This window comes from Salvia hispanica, chromosome 1 (assembly GCF_023119035.1).
Source record: "Salvia hispanica cultivar TCC Black 2014 chromosome 1, UniMelb_Shisp_WGS_1.0, whole genome shotgun sequence".
Lineage (NCBI taxonomy): Eukaryota > Viridiplantae > Streptophyta > Magnoliopsida > Lamiales > Lamiaceae > Salvia > Salvia hispanica.
The window spans coordinates 21,940,261-21,966,816 of NC_062965.1; the positions used below are offsets into that span (position 1 = coordinate 21,940,261).

At 35.1% G+C, this 26,556-nt stretch overlaps 2 protein-coding genes and 3 pseudogenes across 4 annotated transcripts in view; all 5 read left to right on the forward strand.

The window, feature by feature from the left end:
• LOC125190130 (receptor-like protein 19) overlaps positions 1–4,136 on the forward strand; it is a 6,070-nt gene extending 1,934 nt beyond the window's left edge. Inside the window, exons 4-6 of the mRNA XM_048087336.1 lie at positions 2,389–2,780; positions 2,883–3,155; positions 3,457–4,136. Coding sequence (XP_047943293.1) covers positions 2,389–2,780; positions 2,883–3,155; positions 3,457–4,136 — 1,345 coding nt within the window. The remainder of the gene's footprint in view (positions 1–2,388; positions 2,781–2,882; positions 3,156–3,456) is intronic.
• A 3,629-nt stretch (positions 4,137–7,765) lies between these two features.
• Positions 7,766–9,444, forward strand: LOC125190140 (annotated as a pseudogene).
• A 3,724-nt stretch (positions 9,445–13,168) lies between these two features.
• On the forward strand, positions 13,169–15,767 carry LOC125212291 (receptor-like protein 35). Of its 3 annotated transcripts, none has more exons than XM_048112423.1 (2): positions 13,169–13,452; positions 14,905–15,767. In XM_048112423.1, the coding sequence occupies exons 1-2, from the start codon at positions 13,197–13,199 to the stop codon at positions 15,630–15,632; spliced, it is 984 nt and encodes a 327-aa protein (XP_047968380.1). In that variant the 5' UTR covers positions 13,169–13,196; the 3' UTR covers positions 15,633–15,767. The 3 variants fall into 3 exon arrangements, with proteins under 3 accessions (XP_047968380.1, XP_047968388.1, XP_047968371.1); XM_048112431.1 differs by having other exon boundaries at positions 14,923–15,767; XM_048112414.1 differs by having other exon boundaries at positions 13,169–15,767.
• Positions 15,768–18,678: 2,911 nt separating this feature from the next.
• LOC125190148 lies at positions 18,679–20,263 on the forward strand (annotated as a pseudogene).
• A 2,068-nt stretch (positions 20,264–22,331) lies between these two features.
• Positions 22,332–22,994, forward strand: LOC125190156 (annotated as a pseudogene).
• Positions 22,995–26,556: the final 3,562 nt, after the last annotated feature.

Below are 26,556 nucleotides of genomic sequence, written 5' to 3' on the forward strand. Positions count from 1 at the left end.
GATCCTTTCATTAAGCCCGACACTACAAAAACATGACCGGTTAAGGACACTATTTTGTTCAAATATAGACTTTAATTTGTGAACTTTTTGCCTATCTTCTGCTCCCTCCGTCCGCCATTAAATATTTCATTTTTCCTTTTTCATCTATTCGCCAATAAATGTCTCATTTCACTTTTACTATATATATAGCAAGTGAACTCTACATTCCATTAACTCATTCCACTCATATTTTATTATAAAACAAATATATAAAAATAGGCATCACATTCCATTAACTTTTTTACCTACAATTGCTTAAAACTCATATCAGTCAAATATGAGACATATATTCTCAGACGGATGAAGTAATTACATTGCTACGAATATGGAAAATGGATCAAAAATCAAAATTTATTAGTACAGCCAAACGAGAGCTATTAAATTTCTTAGTATACGCCATAATTATGCCAGATTTGTAAAATGTATTGATCATCCTTAAAATATTTGTGATTTCACCCAAAATTTGACATGCGATATGATTGATCTAAATTAAAACTTCATGTTAATATTTCGTTTTTCAAATCAAAGCAAACTATGTGATTGAAATGGCTATTATATCTAATATATAAGAAATACAAAGTCCGGATTTTGATCTTAAAAATTGAGCCATGGGTAGAGAGAAAAACAAATCAAATTTTGTTTACTATTTTATAGTAAAAATATGAACATAGAAATAGGTTATCGGCGCTTGGGCCTACTTGTGGAATTACGAAAGATAGAATCAAACAATCCGACAGTCTCTCAATCAAATTGTCAAAAAAGTGGGACTCTTCGTTAGTCTCTCAATCATAAAAAAAACAATTATTCTTGTTTTGGGCAGTCCATATCATCCAAGCATGGTGTTTTAAATGTTCCAATATTATTATTCTCTCGATCCGTCCCAATCACTTTCTCTTTATACGTATTTTGGGGAAATGATACTATAAATAGTTAAAATGACAAAAAGTAAGTAAATAATACTATAAATAGTTAAAATGGACAAAAAGTAAAGTAAGAGAAAAAATAACGTATTTTATTCTCTTTCTTACTTTAATTTCTCTCAACTTTACCTATTTATTGTTATTTTTCCTAAACGATTGCGAAAAAGAAATGAGTCATCTTAACTAAGGATGTCAATTTAGCCCGAAACCCACAGGTCGACCCGAATTACCCGGTAAAATTATAGGGTTAGGGCCGAAAAATCACAACCCATATTCAAAAGCGGGCTACAAGGGCTAACCCGTTCGGGTAGGCGGGTTATGCGGGCTGGCCCAGGTGGGTTGCGGGTTAGCCCACAGGTTGAGCATTTAATATAAAAATATAATTAAAATTTTGGATTATATACTTATAACAATCATATTTGGTAAAATCAATATTAAATACAATATTGATATGAAAAATATATGGTAATTATGTCTTCCCTCTTAAATTGAAAGTTAGAGTTATATGAAATGCATGATTTCCATTTAATTGTAGTAAAATTCACGTGTGCTATTAATTAAACAATATGTTTATCAGTTTTGTTTCAATTTTGAATTGTTATTATTTTCTTTCTCTTGATCACTTTGATAATACTTTACTATTTGCGACAATCTGCTTTTAAATAATTTAGAGTATTGGATAGGATAGAAAGTAACATATAAGATTACTGTTGACCCGACTAACCCGTGGGTTAGCTCGAAACTCGAAGATTTAAGGTTGGGGCCAAAAATTTATAACCTGAAAAATTCACAATCCGAATAACCTGCACCCGAAAAGCCCGACAACCAGAGTGGATTTAGCCCAATTGACATCCCTAATCTTAACTGAGACATGGGAGTATAACACTTGCCCAATATATTTAATTAAGTTGGTCTAAATATTTAGTTTGACTCAAAATCCAAATTAATTTCTTCAGGCTTCTTCTATTGTGAAATATTCCTTAAGGCCGTAATATGGAAAATTATATATATAAATATAAAAATTTGAAATAACTTAAACTTCATTTTTACATAAAATTTTGAAATAAGTTGAGCAGACAATCATATACTGTTTGCCTTTGAAAAGCAGGTGCTGAGTTTTGACTTATTTTAACGTTTAAAATGGGTTTAATAAAAAAGCAAGTGAGCAACGAAGAAGCTGCCTCGTTCATAAACCAATAATTGTAATATTTCGAAATATATATATATATGTATATATATCCTCTTAGTCTTGCATATTTCAATCATGTGCCAGAGTTCAAGTATATTTTCCCACCATAATATTAATATACATCATCTTCATTGTAATGCCTCTTTCAATACTTCTCCGCTTCCTTTTTTTGGTCTTCTTCGTAGTATTTGTCGAGGGCCAATGCCTCGATGATCAAAAAAAGTTGTTACTTGAGCTCAGGAATGAATTCAAATTCAATTCTTCCATTCCACCTGGTTTAGTGAATTGGAATGAGACATGTGATTGTTGCGAATGGAACAACGTGGGATGCGATGAATCGGGTCACGTTATCAGTTTGGACCTCACTAGCAAGAGCATCTCCGGCAGAATTGGTGAGTCATCCTCCCTTTTCCGGTTGACATACTTGTCGATCCTTAACCTTGGCTTCAATGACTTCACCACTAGTGAGATTCCTAACCAATTCCATCATCTCCCAAATTTGGCATACCTTGGTTTGTCAAGTTCTGGTTTCACGGGACCATTTCCATCCACACTGGCCAACCTAACAGAGCTAGTTGGCCTGTATATGTCAAGTAACTTTCTCACTGGTTCAATCCCTTCATTTCATAAATGTAAGTATCTTGAAAAAGTAGACCTTAGTCATAATAATCTGATGGGCTCACTTTCTCACTTGCATTTTCAAGGTCTTAAAAACCTTTCTTATTTGAATTTAGGCTATAATTCATTGAATGACACCATTCCTCACCATATTTTTGTCCTGCCTTCAATTGAATCTCTTCTTCTATCCAACAACCAATTCAGTGGACAAATTAAAGAAATTTCCATTGTAGACCACTCAAACCTTGGTTGGCTAGATTTGAGTGGTAATAGGATTGGTGGTGCAATTCCTAACTTCTTCTTCCAGCTTCGAAACATGTCAAGTCTCAAGCTTTCTGACAACTTGTTCAACGGCACTTTTGAGCTGAATAAGTTCCAAAGTCTCACAAGTCTCTTGGAACTTACTCTTTCAAACAATAACTTGTCAGTTGACATGAGTCCAAGTTCTTATGAATTCTCCCCCAACTTAAACATATTGCACATGTCATCCTGCAATCTGCATGATTTCCCAAATCTTAGAAATTTATCTTATTTATCAGATTTGGACCTCTCAAACAATATGCCTGACTTGGTAGCATCATTCCTCTCCAACTTGAGAAGCATATTTAAGGCGCAGCCGTTCAGCCTCCGATATTTTAAGTGCAAACGATTTTTATCGGGATGAGGTGACAATAACTTTGAAAAATGTAGAGGTGAAGCTTGTGAAGATCTGGCCTGACTTTACATCCATTGATTTGTCTTCCAATCGTTTTCACGGAGAAATACCAGATGCAATTGGTAATCTTAGCTCACTCTATCTTCTAAACTTATCTCACAACTCTCTCACTGATGGAATCCCGAGATCATTGGGTGCCTTGACAGAGCTTGGGTCGCTCGACCTCTCTGCAAACAAGCTCATCAGAAGAATACCAGACGAGCTCGCCAAACTCAATTTCCTTTCAGTTTTGAACTTGTCATACAATCATCTCACTGGACTGATTCCAACTGGCACTCAGTTTCAAACGTTTACGGCAGATTCATATGTAGGAAACGCGGGGTTATATGGTTTCCCACTCAATGGAAGTTTCAACAACCGTCGTCCACCTGGTCCATCACCATCAGTGGATTCAGAATCAAAAGATGAGGAGATCGAGTGGGAATATGTGTTTGCTGCGTCTGGTTATGTTGTGGGATTCGGAAGCATTGCATGGACACTGTTATTTTGCAGAAGGTTGAGAGAGAGATACTTTGAGAAGATAGAAGAGGTTGCTGACAAGATATTCTTTGAGAGAGGAAGGAGAAGAAGACATGAAAGAAGAGTAAGAAAAAGAAGAGAAGAGAAGGAGAGAAGAGAAGAGAGGAGGAATGGGCTTAGGAGACGCCATCAGTAAAGGTTTACTGTGTGATTTGGCTTGTGTTTAATGATCATATGTTTGTGGTGTGTACTTTTGTTTCAGCAATGTGTGTTTCTTTTCGTGTATATATCTTCTTTTATAAATAGATCAAACAATTTAATTGAGTATGTGATTTGGAGTTTTTACAAGATTAGATCGGTCTTTGCATTGCAAAATAATACTAGTTATAATTAAATACTCCCTCCGTTCCACAGTAATAGAGACATTTCATTTTCTGCATTCATTTTAAAAAAATAATATTAAATAGTTAAAGTGGACAGAGAGTAAAGTAAGAAAGATAATAATGTAGAGAAGAGTCTTATCTACAATATTCTCTCTCTTACTTTACATTTTCTCCACTTTAACTATTTATAATTATTTTTTCAAAATGAGTATGCAAAATGAAATGCATCTATTACTATGGAACAGAGAGAGTAAAAAATAGTAAAAATTAATCTTATCAAAGCTAGAATAATGCTCCTTTATTTTATTCTCACTTTAATTCTCTAATTTAGTATAACTGATTCATATTCTATTTTTTAATAAGACAATACATTTAGTCTTTATTATTTTATTCTTTCTTTTATTCTCTACTTTCGTATAACTGATTCTTATTTTTTTTAATAAGGCAACACACCTTTAGTCTTTCTTGTTGTATTCTCTCTTCAATTCTCTACTTAAGTTGGGACATATGATCGGACTAGCGCAAAACCATCCCCTAGTTACGCGTCCATGTTAGATATTAGATGCTACTGAATTAGAGTAGGCAATTCATACCTCTCTTAGAATTTCGTCAAACACTTTCTGCTACTTCAGACTTCCCAGCTTTAAATCAGGCAATCTAACAAACGATTGGCAGATACCATCAACACATTGAGAAAAAAGATAGTAATATGTTCAAAAATTACGAATTTTTAGAGAAAAGTGCTTGAATAAACGTACCTTTTCAAGAATGTACTATTACCAATGTACTAAAAATGAGGTATAAATGTGTATTTACATATGAGGTCATATTCTACTTCATACCACCCTAATCCAAAATCAATACCAAATTTTTACCCTTAGATTTTAAAATGAGTGGATGAGATTAAATCTTACGAATCTCAATAAATAGTAGACAAAATATCAACAAAAGGGTAATATCGTCATTATATTATCATATGATAATTTTCGTGAATGTTTTTTTATATCAATATAGTGTATTACAAATTTATCAACAATATGACATAAGAATATCAACACTAGTACAAGAAAATATCAACACATATTTATTGAGATTTTTACATGGTTTTATTGAGATTTTTTGATGTATTTGTTGATAAAAATCTGGTTATCAACATTTACGAAAACTAAAATAAAATATATCAACTTTCATCATCCGAACGTCGTCGGAATATATGCAATTGAGATCTGGTTGGAATCCTTATAAAATTATCTTTGATTTGATATATTTTTTTCGAAAAAAATAATTTAAATCGAGAGAGTTACGTAAATTTAAAATTTTAAGATGATTTTAATGAGGGAGAATTGACATTAATACCCTCTAATTTTATCTATTAATTTTTTTAATTACAAATATAATTCATGTGATATTATTTCAACCACTAGATCTTCTAATCTAATAGCTAAGATTTAATCTTAGTTTGGGATTGCTAATTAGTTAGCAATTGATAACTACCCCTTTTTATATGCGATCTTATCTAAAAAAAGACTAACATGGCAATGAATCAAATGGATATTAATTTGGGGAATAATAAATTTGTAATGTAGGTTGCTCATGGATCAATTTGTAGGCTTATTAAGGTTTGGGCCCTTCTCAACTTTATTGGGCTTGTATACTCATTGTTTATATGTTGGGCTTCGATTATAATAAGTGAGCCTATTGAACTGGCCCAATAACAAGGGCTGTAGAGGGAAATTCTAATACAATAATTATTCGTTTCTCAAATAATAGTTGCACCCTTTTTTAAAATAGTTATTTTGATATATTCACAAAAATTATTAATTTTAATTTATAGATACTCTCAAAATATACTACCACAATGTATTAATTTATTTATCATTTATAGTATTTGACTGACAAATTTCTCTACCCATATTACTACCCATCTATGAGAAAAAATTATTTATACTCGCACATTACGTCTACCATTTTTGTTTAAATTCCTATGACATCAAATGAAATTTTTAAGGGACAAAAAAAAAACAAAAACAACAATAACAACAACAACAACAACAATAATAATAATAATAATAATAATAATAATAATAATAATAATAATAATAATAATAATAATAATAAATTGTCAAATAAATTGTCAAATAAATTATGAAAGATGGTCAAATTCTGATCCTATCTCAAACTTTTCAAAAACTGAATTACGTACAAATTATGAAGTTTGCAATATTCATGTTTATTTCATCCGTCGGCGAGATATGTGACGATTCGACAACCAAATTTAAATACACCACCTACCACATATTCCCGTATCACCTTAAGGAACCATTTCTATTATAGCTATGCTATCATCACGTACTGAAAACTGACATATAGATAACACATCATTGTTGTTTTGCCAAAAGGCAGATAAATAAGATAATTGCAAAAATTATAATCTTGGTGACTTTTAAAGGTTTGGGCCTTTCTCAACTTTATTGGGCTTGTGCATTCACTTAAAAAAAAATTATTTGATACCCATGAAAATGTCACATTTTCATTTTAATTTGCCATAAATAATATTGTATATTTATTAAAATGAAAACATTACTACGTACTTAAATATAATGTTGCATAAAATCTTGTATTCGTTTTAAGAAATCAGTCATATTCGATCTTAACGAGGGAGTAATAAATGATAAAGATGTATATAAATAATAGTAATGCTTTTAAATTCAAGTTTGATACTCGTTATTCTCGAAAGAGGAGAGTGAGATACAGAATTCTTACAAAAGTATAAGGGGAAATGCATAAATTTGAAATTTAATGACTCACTATATATATGACACTCACACACCATTTCTCTTCTATCCTTCAACATTTCTTGCTTTGATATCGATTTCAGTGTCAAGCAAGTATCCTTACCACACACCACACTCTCCCATTTCTTGAGCCTCTTGGCCAAAATCCACCCCAATTTGGGTAAAAAATCTCCCAAAAAACCAATCCAAAATCCCTTTCAACATTTCATTTCTCCTCTGTGCAATCCCTGAAAGGCATTCTCAAATCTTGCTCTCTTTTCCATTTAAAAACCCAACTTTTTTTTTCCTGGTTTGTGCCGTTTAGTGCACTTTTTTCATCTGGGCTTTTGAATAAAAGTTTGATATTCGTTATTCTCGAGGGAGGAGGGTGAGATATAGAATTGTTACAAAGTACAAGGGGAAATACATAAATTTGAAACTTGTGGAAACACTCTATATATAACATTTACAATTAGTATCAGCTCATCTACACACACTCACACACTCCATTTCTCTTCCATCCTTCAATATTTCTTGCTCTCTTTTCCATTAAAAAACGCAACTTTTCTTTTCCTGTTTTGTGTGCATTTTTAGTGCATTTAAGTGTTAAAAGGGGTTTCTTGCCACCAATTTCGTGTGTGTTGTTTGTAAAAATTATAATCTTGGGGATGGAAACGGGGCAGGAGATTGTGGCGGCGGCGGCGCCGGTGGTGGTGGTGTGGGCTCCTCCGCCGACTTCTTTGGCGCCCGGGTTCAGGTTTCATCCAACGGATGAGGAGTTGGTGAGGTATTATTTGAGGAGGAAAGTTTGTGGGATGCCTTTCAGGTTTGAAGCAATTAGTGAAATTGATGTCTACAAATCTGAGCCATGGGAGCTTGATGGTATGAAAAGATTCAATTTTTTTAATATTTTTTTAAATAATTGTTGATGATTCATGCTTTGTTTGATGTAAAGTTGCAGTCTTATAAGATTCTTGTTTTTTTTAGTGTTTGTTTTTAGACTGTTATGTTTTTCAAGTTTAGATAAAGAAATGATGTTGTGAATTAGTGTGTGTGCGCGTGTGCGTGCACGTGCATGGTGCGTGCGCGTGCATGGTGCTTCTGTATCTTAATGATAATCTTGTTGTCTAAATAGAGCATTCGTTGTTGAAGACGAGAGATCTAGAGTGGTTCTTCTTTAGCCCTGTGGATAAGAAGTACGGGAGTGGATCCCGCCTCAATCGTGCCACTGGGCAAGGGTACTGGAAGGCTACAGGGAAGGACCGCCCAGTGAAACATAAGAACGAGTCCAATGGAATGAAGAAAACGCTCGTTTTCCACAGCGGTCATGCCCATGATGGAAAGCGGACTGATTGGGTGATGCACGAGTACCGACTGTGCGACACAGAACTGGGAAACGCCGCCGTTCTACAGGTGTGTATCGATTCCCAGAGATCTTATGCTAACTTTAAAATAATGAAATTCTTGTCTTTGTTTTGTCAATTAGGATGCATTTGTGCTCTATAAAATCTTCCACAAGAGTGGCGCCGGACCACCTAATGAGGACCGATATGCCCCGTTTATCGAAGAGGAATGGGATGAGGACGTTCCGCTTGTGGTCCCCGGGGAAGTCATGGAAGATGACGTCGCAAACACCGAACAGGTCTTGCATGTTTTGTTCATTTTGGTGCAAGACTTTCTTTTATGGTTTAGATTGTTATCGAAATTTATGTTTTCGAGTAGCCCGTCTTTCCCATTCGATCGTTTTATGCGTTTAAAATAGACAGAAACGAAAATTAGACGAGGTTAAAAGCACATTTATCGTGTGAAATCGAGTTTTTTTAGCATCACGAGATCTTGTAATTACTATTTTCCTAACAATCTCTCTCAAAATGTTTTGCAGGATGTGCAGCCTCTCGTAGCCCCGGCCGATACCCCCAGTGCCCCTCTCCTGTCGAAAAGGGATCCTGCACCCGAACCGGAGCACCTCTAGCTGGACAACGGCAAGAGACCGAAGCGCGATGATCTAAACTGCAGTATCGCCAACGGATCCGAGGACTCCACCTCGACAATGATGATGACGAAAACCCACTCCCCACCTGTAGAGATCCCCCTTCTAGAGACCCTAGGCCCGAAAAACAACCTCCCGGGCAGCACGACCACGTTTAACTCGGCGGAACTGGAAAAATCCGTCCCTCCCGGCTACCTCAAGTTCATCAGCAACTTAGAGAAAGAGATCATCGACATCTCGATGGACAGGGAGAGGCTGAAGATTGAAGTGATGAGAGCGCAAGCTATGATCGACATTCTTCAGTCTCGAGTCGATGCCTTAACCAAGGAAAACGCGGAGCGTGAAAGACGTGAATAGGAACGTCAATTGGGATTACTGAATTTGAGGATGTTGTAGGCGATTCGTATCTCTCTTAAAAATTTCGTCAAACACCTTCTGCTCCTTCAAACTTCCCAGCTTTGAATTAGGCAATCTAACAAACAGTTGGCGGATACTATCAACACATTCTGAAAAAGATGATATTTTAACAAATTGTTGCATATAAAAAATCAATATGTTTTGCGAATTATTGCATCTATCCATGGGAATTGGGATGTGATTAATATTCAATCCGCAAACGTTTCAGATAAACGAACCTTTTCAAGAATGTAAAACCAAGGTACTAAAAATGAGGTATAAATGCGTATTCAGGAAATGATTAGCAAATAAATTGTCAATAAATCAAATGTATATTAATTTTGAGCATATTTAATTTATATTTAATTATTAGCCTTTTTTTACATTGATCAATTTGTAGTTATTTATTTATTGGGCTTTGATTATAGAAATGGGCCTATGGCTACTATAATTAGGGCCGTTATGTGGAACCCAAGAGTATAAGTCCAATACGATAATTATTTATTACTCAAATAATTCATCATTCATTGTCAAAAATAATTATTTTATTTTGATATAATCATAAAAATTGTTATTTCACTTTATATATACTATCTCAAAATATATTAGCAAAATATATTAATTTAATAATCATATACTACTTGGCCGACAAATTCTCTACCCTACTCTCGTACTAAATCAATCATTTTTGTTAAAACTCGTATAGCATCAAAAATTCGTTTTATTATTATTATTATTATTATTATTATTATTATTATTATTATTATTATTATTAATTTAGTCAAATTCTGATGATTAGTCTTATAAAGCCATTAGCCAACACCTTCACCGCATCAGATATCGAGGTAGGATTAAGAGATTAAACACTAAATTAGTTTAAATTTTGAAAGAAAATTGGAGAATTGGAGTATGACGCTATGGATTGTGACAATGATTGGACTCTACACATGGGAGTTCTATGCCTACAGATTAAAGACTGCTTCAAAATGTTGAGAATGCATATATAACTACTATGATTTTCATACAAAAATGTTAAGCGCTTTGAAATTTTACCCGACTGGACATTAGTTTCAGAACGAAAAGATTATTTTTTCTGGTTCCCGAACTGGGGCATTTCTCCACAAGCTCAAGTACAATCCTCGAACGAATGATGAATAGTGAGAGATAAGAAAGGGGACAGAGATAGGTGAAGAAGATGATAATATGAAATTTATTTTTTATTTTTTAAATATAATTAAATCAAAACGATGTCGTTTTAATTGTCACATAAATTATAATTTGTCACGTCAGTTTTGATTTTTATTTTGGAAAAAAATTAGACAAAACTAAAATTTGTGTATCTGTATTCAAAAATAAAATTTAGAGAAAAAATCAGAAAAAGTTGAAAGCTCATGAATTTACGAGCAAATAACCCAATATTTGGGCATAATTAATTTCTAGGCTATTTTAAGGTTTGGGACCTTCTCAACTTTATGGGGCTTGTGCACGCACTGCTATATGTTGGGCTTTGATTATAATAAATAGGTATGGAACCAGCCCAATAACAAGGGCCCAATAGAAATTTTCAATACAGTTTTATAAATAGTTTAGTTTTATTTGTCTTGAAATATTCGTAAAATTTATTCATTTGAATTTTGTACATACCTTCTCAAAATAGTACCACAATCCACAATATATGAATTTATTTATCATTTATAGTATTTGACTGACCAATTTCACTACTTATAATGCATTTAAATTTTAATCATCATCATTAGTACTATAACTGTAAATCGATCATCTTTATTTAAATTTGTATGCCACCCCATTCAATGTATTTATTCGGAATGGATGAAAGGAATAATAATAACAACAACAAAGATAATGAATATCGGTCAAATTCTAGTATGTCTTGCACTTTTCAAATATTGAATTACAATTATATATTTACATTTTCGAGCATTCAAGATTAAATCAAGAGGAATTTTTGTTTCTTATGATCAATATTTTTTTTTTTAAATTTTAAAGAACTTACAATTAAAAGAAATGTTTGTTTTCAAAACTCCTTAAATTTGATTCTTTTACATAATTTGTGAAATGTAAACTTTTAGCTTAATGAAAAACTAATTACAAATTGCATTATATTTCAAAGTCTCTGTCCTTTTTGGTTCACTATTCCACATGGTAGGCCACTGCTATTAATGGAGTGACAAGTATATAATAGGAGTAGAAGCCATGTTAGACTATTCAGTGAAATTTCAACATCAAACGAATAAAATGAAGCTGTGGGTTCGCATCGAGATTTCAATAACGAGTAATCGACATGATGAGGGAACGTAGGGTTTGTGGCGGAACCCTACTAGGGTTTTCCTCCATACATTCGAAAATTTGGAGAGAAAGGGAAAAGGAGATTAAATACCGGATAAAGATTTAATCTTTGCTTATTTATTGTCATAGAATGTTAGAATTTGATTTTATTTCTTAATATAGGTAATCTCCTTGTAATTCTATAGTATATTATAAATACATGTACAGTCTTTGACATGAATTGATTAACGGAGAATATAATTATAAATATCATTTTCACTACTCAATCTGACGGTCTCACACCCGCTACTCTAACCACACACGTACGGTTCGATATTACTCTCCATAGAAATTTCTTATTTATTGAATTATGGCCCTCGCTATTGTTACCTTTAATCGGTTACGTTAACTTTTCTTATTGTGTCCATATGCAAAAACACTTTGCATTGTGATGTGATTTAAATATGTCTAAAGAATTTTCTTCAAAAAAAAAAACAAAGTTAGAAATATGTGGTGTGATTTAATAAAAACAAAGTTCGAAATATGTGGTGTGATTTAATAAAAACAAAGTTAGAAGTATGTGGTATGATTTAATAAAAAACAAAGTTAGAAATATGTGGTGTGATTTACTGAAAAACGAAGATAGAAATATGTGGTGTGATTTACGAAAATGAAGTGAGATATTTTATCGTTAATTATTTGCATTTTTTTGGTGTGGAGCTAATTTAGTAATTTTTCTATATAATATATTGTTACAAAAAATACGAAAATAATGTTAATAATGTCTTAATTTATATTTGAATGAAAAACGAACACTATTATATGTAGGCTAATTCTTGGGAAAATCATATCAACTCTTTATTTTTATATCAGGGTCCAAGCCTTCATATTTATTAGGGTGCATATACACATTTAATGTTTCCTAATATTGATATTTAGATTTCCTCTATAACTATTACAGTACCTACAATTAAGCTTAGATTCAATCATTCATTTTATTTTCTAAATCTGACTCTAGTAGGAGTATGTAATAACTTACACTGGGCAATATTGCACATACTACACTGGGTATGATCAAATGATATCCCAAATAGATTCACCTTAAAGAGTTTGAGGGAGGGTGTTGGAAATTGAAACTAAAAATATATTACAACTATCTCACATCGTAGTACAAAGAGAACTGAAATCACTATATAAGTCTCGTGGGCCCCTCCTCCTATAACCAATTGATTTTAGGATGGAACCCATGGATTTCTATTACTCCGTAAAGTTATTTAGCAGATAACACAAATTCACTAATAAATTCAATTTTTTGTTCAATTTTCCACATGGTAGGCCAATGCTGCATATGGTGTAGACTTCAAGAGTTTACTTCAAATATTTAAAGCCAGTGCGTGCACTCAAGTATTCCCCCCATAAATATTGCAATGGCAGTTTCTTCGCTTCTATCCATCATCATCTTCTTCTTCTTGTTTATAATATTTGTCGATGGCCAATGCCTCGATGATCAAAAAAAGTTGCTACTTGAGTTGAGGAGCGAATTCAAATTCAGTTCCACGCTTGCATGTGGTTTTGGGATTTGGAATGAGACAGGTGATTGTTGCGAATGGTACAGCGTGGAATGTGATGACTCGGGGCACGTTATCAGTTTGCACCTCGACTGGGGCATCTCCGGCAGAATTGGTGAGTCGTCAGCCCTTTTTCAGTTGACATACTTGTCGGAGATTATCCTCTCAAACAATGACTTCACCACAACTCAGATTCCTAACCAATTCCATCATCTCCCTAATTTGGCATACCTTGATTTGGAAAACTCTGGTTTCATGGGACCAATTCCATCCACGTTGGCCAACCTAACTCAGTTAGTTGGACTCTACTTAAATAATAACTTCCTCACTGGTTCAATTCCTTCATTTCATAACTGCAAGAATCTTAAAATTATAGGCCTTAGTCATAATAATCTAATGGGCTCACTTTCTGACTTGCATTTTAAAGGTCTTCAAAACCTTTCTAGTATAGATTTAAGCTACAATTCGTTGAATGGCACCATTCCTCTCCATCTTTTTGTTCTGCCTTCAATTGATTCTCTTATTCTATCCAACAACCAATTCAGTGGACAAATCAATGAAGTAGTTCCCATTATAAAACACTCCAACCTTAATATCCTAGATTTGGGTAGTAATAGGATAGGAGGTCCTATTCCTAACTTCTTCTTCCAGCTTCGAAACTTATCAGATCTCAGGCTTCCCGACAACTTGTTCAATGGAACTTTTGAACTGAATAAGATTCAAAGTCTGACAAGTCTTTTTGAACTTACACTTTCTAACAACAACCTGTCAGTTGACACAACTAACATGAGTTCAAGTTCCTATAATTTAATAGGGTTGCAACTGTCATCTTGTAATTTATATGATTTCCCAGATCTTAGAAATGCATCCAGTTTGTTTGTTTTGAACCTCTCAAACAATCATTTGCGAGGGGATATTCCTAGTTGGATTTGGGAAACCAAAAAGACCTATTTGGACCTTTCTTTTAATCTTCTGACAGGTTTGAAAAAGCCTCCAATCTCTTCAAATTTCATTGATTCTACTGTCTTGCTCGCAAACAATCGACTAACTGGAATGATTCCATCCTCCTTCTGCAATGCATCTTTTTTTCGTGATCTCGACTTTTCATTCAATAACTTGAGTGGTAGCATTCCTCCTTGCCTAATAAAAAAAAATCTTGTGAGTCAAGTGCTCAATCTTAGGGGAAACAAAATCAGTGGTGTTATCCCCGATCAATTTTCTAGTGGGTGTGACCTAGAAACCTTTGATGTTAGTAACAACAACTTAGGCGGGAAGGTTCCTATGTCTCTGGGAAATTGCACGAGCTTACTGGTGATGAATGTTGCAGACAACAACCTTGAGGGTAGTTTCCCTTGCATGTTGTCGTTTAGCTTGCGCATCCTTGTCTTGCGCTCCAACAGATTCCAAGGAGACTTGAGATGTAGTAAGAGTTGGCCCGATCTTCAAATTCTGGATATATCTTCAAATAGTTTCAGTGGCCATTTGAATTTGCTAAACTTCTCGAGTTTGAGAGGAATGATGCTAGAGAATTCGACACATCTCAATCGCTCAAACTCTCATTTTCTAGGTGATGATGGTTTTCCAGGTGCTGATATTTACTACCATAACGAGGTGACATTAACGGTCAAGGGATATGAGGAGAAGATTGTGAAGATTTGGCCTGACTTTACATGCATTGATTTGTCTTCCAATCATTTTGAAGGAGAAATACCAGATGGAATTGGTAATCTCACCTCACTCTATCTTCTCAACTTATCCCGCAACTCTCTCACTGATGAAATCCCAAGATCATTGGGTGCCTTGGCAGAGCTTGGATCGCTCGACCTCTCTTCAAACAAGCTCACCGGGAGAATTCCAGATGAGCTTGCCAAACTCGATTTCCTATCATTCTTGAATGTGTCTTACAATCATCTCACTGGACCGATCCCAACTGGCCGCCAGTTTCAAACGTTTTCGGCAGATTCATTTGAAGGAAACGCAGGGTTATCTGGATTCCCACTCAACGGAAGTTTCAACAACCGTGGTCCACCCGGTCCATCACCATCAGAGGATTCAAAATCAAAAGATGATGAGATTGAGTGGGAATATGTGTTTGTTGCGTCTGGTTATGTTGTGGGAATAGGAAGCGTCGCGTGGACACTGTTATGCTGCAGAAGGTTGAGAGAAAGATACTTTGAGAAGATAGAAGAGGTTGCTGACAAGATATTTTATGAGATTGGAAGGAGAAAGAGACATGAAAGAAGAGTAAGGATAAGAGAGGAGAGAAATGCAGTTAGAAGAAGGCATCATCAGTGAGGTTGAGCAATTTGGTTTGTGTTTAATTAGCATAAGAAATTTGATGTAAAACTTTTCTATTAGCATTGTGTGATTGTGTTTTTGTAATATGACTCTTATTTTATAAATAGATCAAACAATTTGATTGTGTACTAATCTGCTCTTTGGAATGCACTATAATAGTTATAATTAACTAAAACATAATCAAAGCCAATTCACACCTCTTAAGAATTTCGTCAAACACCTTCTGCTCCTTCAGATTCCAGCTTTCAATCAGGCAATCTAACAAACAAATGGCAGATAATATCAACACATTTAGATAAAGATATTATTTTTACGAATTACTGTATATCGATTTTCAATCCAGGTTTTTTAAAGAAAATTGTTTCAATAAACGTACCTTTTCAAGAATGTATTACCAATGTACTTAAAAATGAGGTATAATAGTGTATTTACAAAAGAATCAAATGAATATTAATTTTTGGGCATAATTAATTTCTAGGCCTTTTTAAGGTTTGAGACCTTCACTACTTTATTGGGCTTGTGCACGCACTTTTTATATATTGGGCTTTGTTTATAATAAATGGGCACGGAACCAGCCCAATTACTAGGGCCCAAGAGAAATTTTCATTACAATTTTTAAAATAGTTTAATTTTAATTGTTTCGAAATATTATGAAATTTAGTAATTTTAATTTTGTTGATACTATTTCAAAATATTACCACAATATATTTTTTTTTCTATCATTTATAGTATTTGGCAGACCAACTACCTATAGTACATTTATTCGTCATTATTAGTACTATAACATTAAATCGACCATCTCTATTTAAATTTGTAAGCCTACCCATTCAATCTATTTCTTTTTAAATTCTTATAATTTCCATATACTTTATTAGTATATATCGTTATTATATATGATCAAATTTGTTTCTTTTTTAATTCTTATAAATTCTATGTTATCGTCCATCTAATCAAATAAAATGTGAATGGAATGAGTTAGTGGAAGGTGGAACCATATTACCATTTATGGTAAAAGGGAACCGGGACTTCTATTTGCGGAAGGACTAAAATGATAAAACGGAACTCCTATTCGCGGACGGAGGGAGTAGAAAATAGTCCTCGGTTCAAAAGTTATGTAAATGTTATTTTTGAAATTTTCTCTCCCTTATGGAAACTGTCGATTAAATGAAAAACAAGTCAACTATTATAAAATGACAATCGTATTTAAAAAATAACTGAAAATGATTATAAGCTGCCAAAACTATTGGATTTTAGTCCAACTAATAAAGTATAATGGAAAGCTAAGAACAGTAAATGGAAAATTGCAATAAATGTTTCTTGCATACGTATAAAAGAGGATGATTCCTTCTCGTCCCCAAATAACTACTCATAAAAAAGACAAGAATGGAAGACTTTTCAAGAGTAATTTAACATTTATTGAATTGTAATCCAGGTAGGACTATGGCAACGGTACAATCACAATATAACATTCAAAACATTTATTCCTAATTTTTGAACAATTAAATTATTCTCTTTTAATTATAATAAAAACTAGTACATTAACACATCAACAGAACTAATCAATAAAAAATATAAGTTATATTTTAAAAATTAAAGAATACTATAATCACAAAATATTTTATTTTATTCATGTGAATTCACAACTGTTATCTAAGTCGCGCGCTTAATAAACTATACGTCCCAAATAGCTTTAAATTCAAAGATTACTATAAATCGTGCTATACGACAAAGACCGTACTTTTCCTCACAAAATTCTGCAGCGGTTGTCTTCAGTGTCCTTTAGTAAATTATGTCTCCACGCAATAACTTGCGAGCTATGTAAAATGGATAGACCATATCTTGGAAATCTTGGATATCAGGCGTGAGATGTAATCAACCCAATAGTCAAACACGCCTAATAACTGGAATTATATAGGGTTTCATAACACATCTTATGAGATCGGAATTCACTGGTTGAAGAAGGTCGTTGTCGCCATTTAGGTTAAATAATGAAATCGCACAACAGAAAATGGTCGAAATGGAGGCAAAGAGATAAAATAAGGATAGAGGCTTATTTATATACTTTCCAGTACCATTGACCGATAGTGGATTAAGTCGACAATGCATGTTCGACCCGACCTAGGTCTATCCCATATTCTTAAAAAACTCATTTGATACCCGTGAAAATGCAAACATTACTACGTACTTTAAAATAATGCCGCATAAAATCTTGTGTTCGTATTAAAAAATCGGTCATATTCGATTGGAATGAGGGAGTAATTGATGATAAAGATGTAAATAAATAATAGTAATGCTTTTAAATTCAAGTTTGATACTCGTTATTCTCGAAGGAGGAGGGTGAGATACAGAATTGTTACAAAAGTATAAGCGGAAATGCATAAATTTGTAACTTAATGACTCACTATATATATGACACTCATACACTCCATTTCTCTTCTATCCTTCAACATTTCTTGCTTTGATATCGATTTCAATGTCAAGCAAGTATCCTTATCACACACCACACACTCTAATTTCTTGAGCCTCTTGGACAAAATCCACAACCCAATTTGGGTAAAAAATCTCCAAAAAAACCAATCCAAAATCCCTTTCAACATTTCATTTCTCCTATGTGTAATCCCTGAAAGCCATTCTCAAATCTTGCTCTCTTTTCCATCAAAATACCCAACTTTTTTTTTCCTGGTTTGTGCCTTTTAGTGCACTTTTTCATCCGGGCTTTTAAATAAAAGTTTGAGACTCAGTTATTCTCGAGGGAGAAGGGTGAGATACAGAATTGTTACAAAGTACAAGGGGAAATACATAAATTTGAAACTTATGGAAACACTATATATATAACATTACCAATACAACATTTACAATTAGTAACTGCTCATCTACACACACTCACACACTCCATTTCTCTTCCATCCTTCTATTTTTCTTGCTCTTTTGCATTAAAAAAACCAACTTTTATTTTCCTGTTAAAAAAGAGGTTTCTTGCCACCAATTACGTGTGTGTTGTTTGTGGGTGTGGTGTAGTTTTGTAAACAATATAATCTTGGGGATGGAAACGGGGCAGGACATTGTGGTGGCGGCGATGGGGGCTCCTCCGCCGACCTCTTTGGCACCTGGGTTTAGGTTTCATCCAACAGACGAGGAGTTGGTGAGGTATTATTTGAGGAGGAAAGTTTGTGGGATGCCTTTCAGGTTTGAAGCAATTAGTGAAATTGATGTCTACAAATCTGAGCCATGGGAGCTTGATGGTATGAAAAGATTCAATCTTTTTATATTTTTTTGAATAATTGTTGATTCATGCTTTGTTTGATGTAAAGTTTTAGTCTTTGAATATTTCTGGTTTTTTTAGGTTTCATGCTCTGTGAATGAGTGTTCATGTTCGTGTGCGTGTGCGTGTGCGTGTGCATGTGCGTGCGCGTGCATGGTGCGTTACACACATTTGTCGATTTCTAACTAGCTTCTGTATTGTAATGATAATCTTGTTTTCTAAATAGAGCATTCGTTGCTGAAGACGAGAGATCTAGAGTGGTTCTTCTTTAGCCCTGTGGATAAGAAGTACGGCAGTGGATCCCGACTCAACCGCGCCACAGGGCAAGGGTACTGGAAGGCGACCGGGAAGGACCGGCCGGTGAAACATAAGAACGAGTCCATTGGAATGAAGAAAACGCTTGTTTTCCCCAGCGGACGTGCCCATGATGGAAAGCGGACTGATTGAGTGATGCACGAGTATCGGTTGTGTGACACAAAACTGGGAAACGCCGGCGTTCTACAGGTGTGTATCGATTCCTAGTGATTTAATTGATGCAAACTTTAAAAAAAATGAAATTCTTGTCTTTGTTTGTCAATTAGGATGCCTTTGTGCTCTGTAAAATCTTCCACAAGAGTGGCGCCGGACCACCTAATAGGTACCAATAAGCCCCATTTATCGAAGAGGAATGGGATGAGGACGCCCCGCTTGTGGTCCCCGGGGAAGTCATGGAAGATGGCGTGGCAAATGGCGATGAGGTGCATGTTTTGTTCATTTTGGTGCAAGACTTTCTTTTATGGTTTAGATTGTTGATTAATTGCGTCGAAATTTATGTTTTCGATTAGCCTGTCTTTCCCATTCGATCGATTTACACGTTTAAAAGCACTGTTTTCCTAACAATCTCTCTCAAAATGTGTTGCAGGATGTGCAGCCTCTCATTGCCCCGGCCGACACCCCCAGCGTCCCTCTCCTGTCGAAGAGGGATCCTGCACCCGAACCGGAGCACCTCTCGCTGGACATCGGCAAGAGACCAAAGCGCGATGATCCAAACTTCAGCATCGCCAACGGATCCGAGGACTCCAACTCGACAATGATGATGACGAAAACCAACTCCCCGCTTGTAGAGATCCCCCTTCTGGAGACCCTAGGCGCGAGCGACAACCTCCCGGGCAGCACGCCCACGTTTAACTCGGCAGAACTGGAAAAATCCGTCCCTCCCGGCTACCTTAAGTTCATCGGCGACTTGGAGAAAGAGATCATCGACATCTCGATGGACAGGGAGAGGCTGAAGATTGAATTGATGAGAGCGCAAGCTTTGATCGACATTCTTCAATCTCGGGTCGAGGCCTTGACAAAGGAAAACGCGGAGCGTGAAAGACGTGAATAGGAACGTAAATTGCGATTACTGAATTTGAGGTTGTTGTAGGCAATACATAATTTCATACCTCTCTTCAAAATTTTCGTCAAACACCTTCTGCTCCTTCAAACATCCCAGCTTTCAATTAGGCAATCTAACAAACAGCTGGCGGATACTATCAATACATTTACAAAAAAAATGATATTTTAACAAATCATTGCATATAAAAAATCAATATGATTTGCGAATTATTGCATTTATCCGCAAACTTGATTAGATAAACGAACCTTTTCAAGAATGCATAATATAACCAAGGTACTAAAATTGAGGTACAAATGCGTATTTAGAAATGATTAGCAAATAAAGGGAAATAATCGATTGGTAACTCATTAGTCATCATAAATTAACACTAAATCTTAATCATTAGATTAGAAGATCTAGTGGTTGAAAAAATGTCACGGATTAGATTTTAATTATTAAATAAACTTAAAGAGTATTAATGTCAATTCTCTCGTATCCAAATCATCACAAAACTTTCAATTAATGTAACTCTCTCGATTTAAATTATTTTTTGGCAAAAAGTATATCAAATTAAAGATAATTTTATAAGGATGCCAACGAGATTTCAATTGCATATATTCCGACGATGTTCGGTTGATGAAATTTGATAAATTATATTTCAATTTTCGTAATAACCAAATTTTATCAATAAATGCAAAAAAAATTCTCAATATAGTGTATACAAAATCTCAATATAGTGTAGGTAAAATAACAATAAAAATGTATTTATATTTTCTTGTCCTTGTGTTGATATGCTCATGTTATATTGTTGATATTTGTAATATACTATGTTGATATAAAAAAACACTCACGAAAATTATCATATGATATTATATTGACGATATTATCCTTTTGTTGATATTTTGTCTACTATTTATTGAAATTTGTGAGTATTAATCTCATCCACTCATTTCAAAATCTAAGGGTGTAGATTTATTCTTAGTTTTGGATTATGGTATTAAAATCATTAGAAGAGGACCCACCAAATAAATTGTCAATAAATCAAATGTATATTAATTTCGAGCATATTTAATTTATATTTAATTATTAACCTTTTTTACACGGGCATGTTAGGGTGTCACCACCCCTTAAAATAACACCATACCACAATTCCTAGCAAATCATTTGTACACGTGGACGAATAATAAGCTGCCATGTGGCAAAAAAAATAAATAAATAAAAATCTGAAAAAGACGGCCAGCAATTTGTTGGTCTTTATCCAGCAATTTTTCTTGTCCAGCAATATCCGACACACTATACAACAATCTATAGATTGCTGTGTAGTGTTTGTAATATTGCTGTGTAGCGTTTATAATATTGCTGTATAAGTGGTGTCACAGTATCACTTTAAGAGGGGTTGTCATTTTAACACAAACCTTTTTTTACATTGATCAATTTGTAGTTATTTATATATTGGGCTTTGATTATGAAATGGGCCTATGGCTACCAGCTCAATAACTAGGGCCATTATCTGGAATCCAAGAGTAAAAATCCAATACGATAATTATACTTTGTCAAAAATGATCAATATTTCATTTTGATGTAATCATAAAAATGTTTATTTCACTTTATATACTGAGATTTAATATTTTATTTTCATGCAATCATAAAAATGTTGATTTCACTTTATATACTGAGATGAAGTATAAATGTACTATTTCTACTCATACATTACGTCAACCATTTTAATTAAAATTCCTATGGCATCGTATGAAATCTACCTAAAATTCGACTCATGGGATAAATTAAAAAAATTAAAACTTCGTAATTTAATTAGTGGATTTCGAATTATCAACGTGCAATAACTTGGTACACCACAAGCAAGATCCAATACCCTTAAACGTGCAATACACAATTATTTAGGGCTCATGCCAATAACTTGCCTTCCATCAATCTTGACTTAAAATAAGTTCTTCTCTACATATTTGAAAAACTTTCTCCTTTAATCTAATTTGCTTTTTAATAGGAAACAAATAGATATAGGCTTTAATCACCTTCCTTCCCTTCACGGTGATGGTGGCGGTGGGGAAGGAGGCAAATGGAGGCTGAGGAGGAAGTGGCGGCGCCGGTGGCATGTAATGACCGGTCGCCGGTTGCCAAAGGCAAGCGCACCAAGAGACAGAGGCCTCATTCTCTTAGCCCCAGCTTCTCCGTCGCGGTGGACAGCCCCACCACCGCGGAGGACGCTGCCCGATGCCTAATCCTCCTCTCCCGTGGCCATTTCCTTCACGGCGAAAAATCTAACGAAAATTCCAAATAAAACAACGTCCACCCTCAATTCACCGAAGGTGGCACGTACACATGTAAGACGTGTGATCGCGTCTTCTCGTCGTTCCAAGCCCTTGGAGGCCATCGGACGAGCCACACGAAGCCAAAAAACGATAAGAAATCAGTGTCGTTCCACGACTCCGACAACGACGATTTTCCTTTGTCGAAGAAAAAAGTCCCACCTTCTCTCTCCCTGCACACCGCTGCCGGTGACGGCAGAGGGAGGCGGATTTCGTCACTGAGGGTCCACGAGTGCTCGTATTGTGGGGCAGAGTTCGCCTCCGGACAGGCCCTCGGCGGGCACATGAGGCAGCACCGGTCCGGGCCAAAAAGGCCGAGGAACGGGCTGGCGCTGGAGCTCAACTTTCCGGCACCGGAAGATGAGAGCCAGCGGTTCAAATACGAGGAGGCTCAATTATTTTTGACACATTGATCTCCTAATGCAAAACTAATTCGATAATCAATTCTTCTAAATTTTTACTTATGCTTTTTTTTTTTTATTCTTTTACTTCTAATATCTAAATTGAGTTACTTCTTTCTTTTAATTATTATTGTTGTAAGTATTGCTTCTTCTTAGGCACTCATTAGGCAATATCATAACAATGTTAATATTTGCGAAATGAAAATTGAATTTATTTGAATTGTTTTTTTTTTCATTGCTTATATTGAATATGATTATACCTTGTTGGAATAAGACTTTAACATCATTTTTACATAAAATTCTGAAATAGGGTATACAGACAAAGAGGCATAAATTTGCTTTGGAAAAGCAAGTGATTAGTTTTGACTTACTCCCTCCGTCCCCAAAGAATATGCACTTTCGATTCGACACGAATTTTAATGCAAAATTAGTAAAGTAAGAGATAAGTAGAGAAAAAAACTAATTAAAGTATTATGAGTGGAGAATGAGTCACACTTTAATAGAGAGAAAAACATTTCCAAAATTAGAAAGTACATATTTTTGTGGGACGGACTAAAAAAAGGAAATAATGCATATTCTTGTGGGACGGGGGGAGTATTAATTTATTATTACGTATAAAATGGGTTTAAGAAAATAATCTATGACGTGAATATTATATCCTCTTAGTATAAAGCAAGTGTCTAAACTCAAGTATTTCCTACCGTGCGAATTTCAAGTCATCGTGCGAATTTCAAGTCATTCTTTCGTGCGAACTGAATACAAAGTCTTTTACCGAAATAACATCATTTACTGTGACAACTTGATCTTTGAATTGGTCATGATAAATTAGGATGCTATTAATGTGACAAAATGATCTTTCATTAATAAAATGATCTTTTGTGCGAATTTCAAGTCATTATTAAAATGATCTATCAACACCTTTCGGGAGAGATCGATGCTATTGAGATCCTTGATTAAGCCGACACTAATCGGTTTTAGCGTATCCAGCATCATGAAGTGGTCTGAGACTAGATGGGATAAATCATCATAGAAGAAGTCGTGAGAGAAGGGAAGAGGAGGACCGTTTATCGTTTGCATTGTTGAGACGGCGTTGGAGAGTTGAGCGGAACTCGAAGGAGATGAAACTGTTGTCATAGTAGCTGCGGACAAAATCTACCGATTTCTCATTATTCGAATCTTCCTTCTGCAGAGAAGGAAATAACAAAGCGAATGGTTGAGATTAAAGCTATATTAATGCAGCAAGGGATTTTCTTCTTCTCCCTGCCTCGACGATCAGAAAAAGCTCCTACTTGAGCTCACAAGTGAATTAAATACAATTCTTCTAGTTCAACTCCACCTTTTGTGAATTGGAATGAGACAGGGGATTGTTGCGAATGGAGCAACGTGGGATGTCATCAACCCTGTTCTGGTTGACATACTTGTCGACCCTTGACCTCTCACGCAATGACTTCACCACCAGTCAGATTCCTGACCAATTCCATCCCGAAAATGGCATACCTTCGTCTAGCGAGCTTTGGTTTCATGGGATCATTTCCATCCACTAGATCTCCTCATCTAATGGCTACGATTTGGTCTTAATTTGTGATTGCTATTTAATTAGAAATTGATCACTCTCCAAATCTAATAAACCCATATAATTAGTGAAAAATGTGTTTTTTTTGTTGATTTTTGTTATACATGGAATATTAGCTTGTTTGCTGATCATGTACATGAGATGTTATTAAAAATACTAGTAGAACAAATTAAGAACATACGAAAACAACTCTCACTTATTTAGACCAAAACACGCATACACATACATAAACACAAAGTACATATTTACACCAAAAAGAAACTGCTTATAAAGAAAACTTTATTGTCTCTGACTTGATTCCTTGCTACCATTCTTGCACACCTTCTATTCATGTCTCTTCTAATGAATATGTCTTCAACAACCTCTTCTATTTTGCCGAAGTATTTCTCTCTAAACCTTCTGCACAATAGGAGCCATACAATGCTTCCGAATCCCACAACATATCCAAATGCAGCAAATACATATTCCCACTCAATCTCCCTCTTCGCTTCCACATCTTCATGTTCTCGCAGTGATAGCTCATCAGTATGATTGCACCTTCTGTTGAGAGGGAAACCACATAGCCCTGGATTTCCTTCAAAGGATTCAACTGAAAATGTTTGAAATTGGCGGCCTTTTGAGATCATTCCGACCAGCTTATTATATCCACATTGGGCGATCGCGGTGCCTTAACTGTTCATCACTACGTAGCACCATTGCCCTCCAACTAGAGAAGTCTATTGATTCCAACTTCCACTAAAATGGTTCGAAGATATATCCCGAACTTGAAGATTTTCCCAGCTCCTATGACATCTCACTTCTCCATAGAATGTGTTGGAGTGCAAAACAAGAACACGCAACCTGGACGATAACATGCAAGGGAAGCTATCGTTGATGTCATTGTTCCCCACGTTCATCAACTCCAACCACATGCAACGTTCAAGAGACTTTGGGATCTTCCCGGTTAAAGCATTATTTATTGTTAAGCTCCAAATATTGAAGCCTACAATCCCTGGAAAAAATGTGGAATGCTACCGCTGAGGTTGTTTTTTCCCAAACGCAAGCCTCGGATGTTTCCAACTAGGCAAGGGGGTATGCTGCCACTTAACTTATTGCCAGACAAGTCAAGAGCATAGAGGTTTGTGGCATTGCAGAGGGATGTTGGAATCGATCCACTTAAACTGTTATTCGCGAGAAACAAGTACCAAATCTTGGATTCAAGTGGAATGGGAAGATGCAACTCACCCTTAAGCTGAGTAGAGTGAATGTATAGGAACTTGAGAGAAGCAGGAATGTTGTATGGCTTTTGCAAATTTGTTAGAAGATTAAAGGAGAGGTCCAAATACAAAATTTTCTTCTCCAAATCCAACTTGGAATCTCCCCTACAAAATGATTGTTGGAGAGATCCAATAGCTCTAGATCCAAATGCTTGATCAAATCAGGAAATTTGGACAAGTTACACGAAGCCAGGTACAACGCTTTTAATCCGTATGAACTTGAATTGACGTTGCTAGAATCTAATTCCGACAAGGGGTTGTAAGATAGACTAAGCAATGTAAGATTGGGAAGGCTTCGAACGTTGGAAAGTTGAAAAGTGCCATGAAACTGGTTGTTGCTAAGGTCAAGTTCCAACAACGAAGGGAGAGCAAAGAGAAAGCGGGGAATGTTGCCAGAGAATGAATTATTCGACAAATCTAGATGAACTAGATTGGAATGACCTTTGAATACCGTAGGAGAAAGTGATCCCGAGAAAAAGTTACTTGACAAATCTGTTAATTATGGAGCCTAATCTCCTACCACATTTAGGATTTGTTTCCTAGAAGTATATTTCCTTGTGATAGATTTATTCCATAGAAGATATTTCCTTATGGAATATATTTCCTAGTTTTACTAGAATTAGGGCTCCCTATTGTGCTTATAAATAGAGGTGCTCCCTCATTGTAAAATCATCATGATATTATATAGTGAAATCCCTGGCTTGGCATCGCCCCCAGACGTAGATACATTTTGTATCGAACTGGG

Coding starts and splice junctions, on each gene's coding strand:
- LOC125212291 (XM_048112414.1), top strand. CDS start 13,197: ATGGCAGTTTCTTCGCTTCTATCCATCATCATCTTCTTCTTCTTGTTT.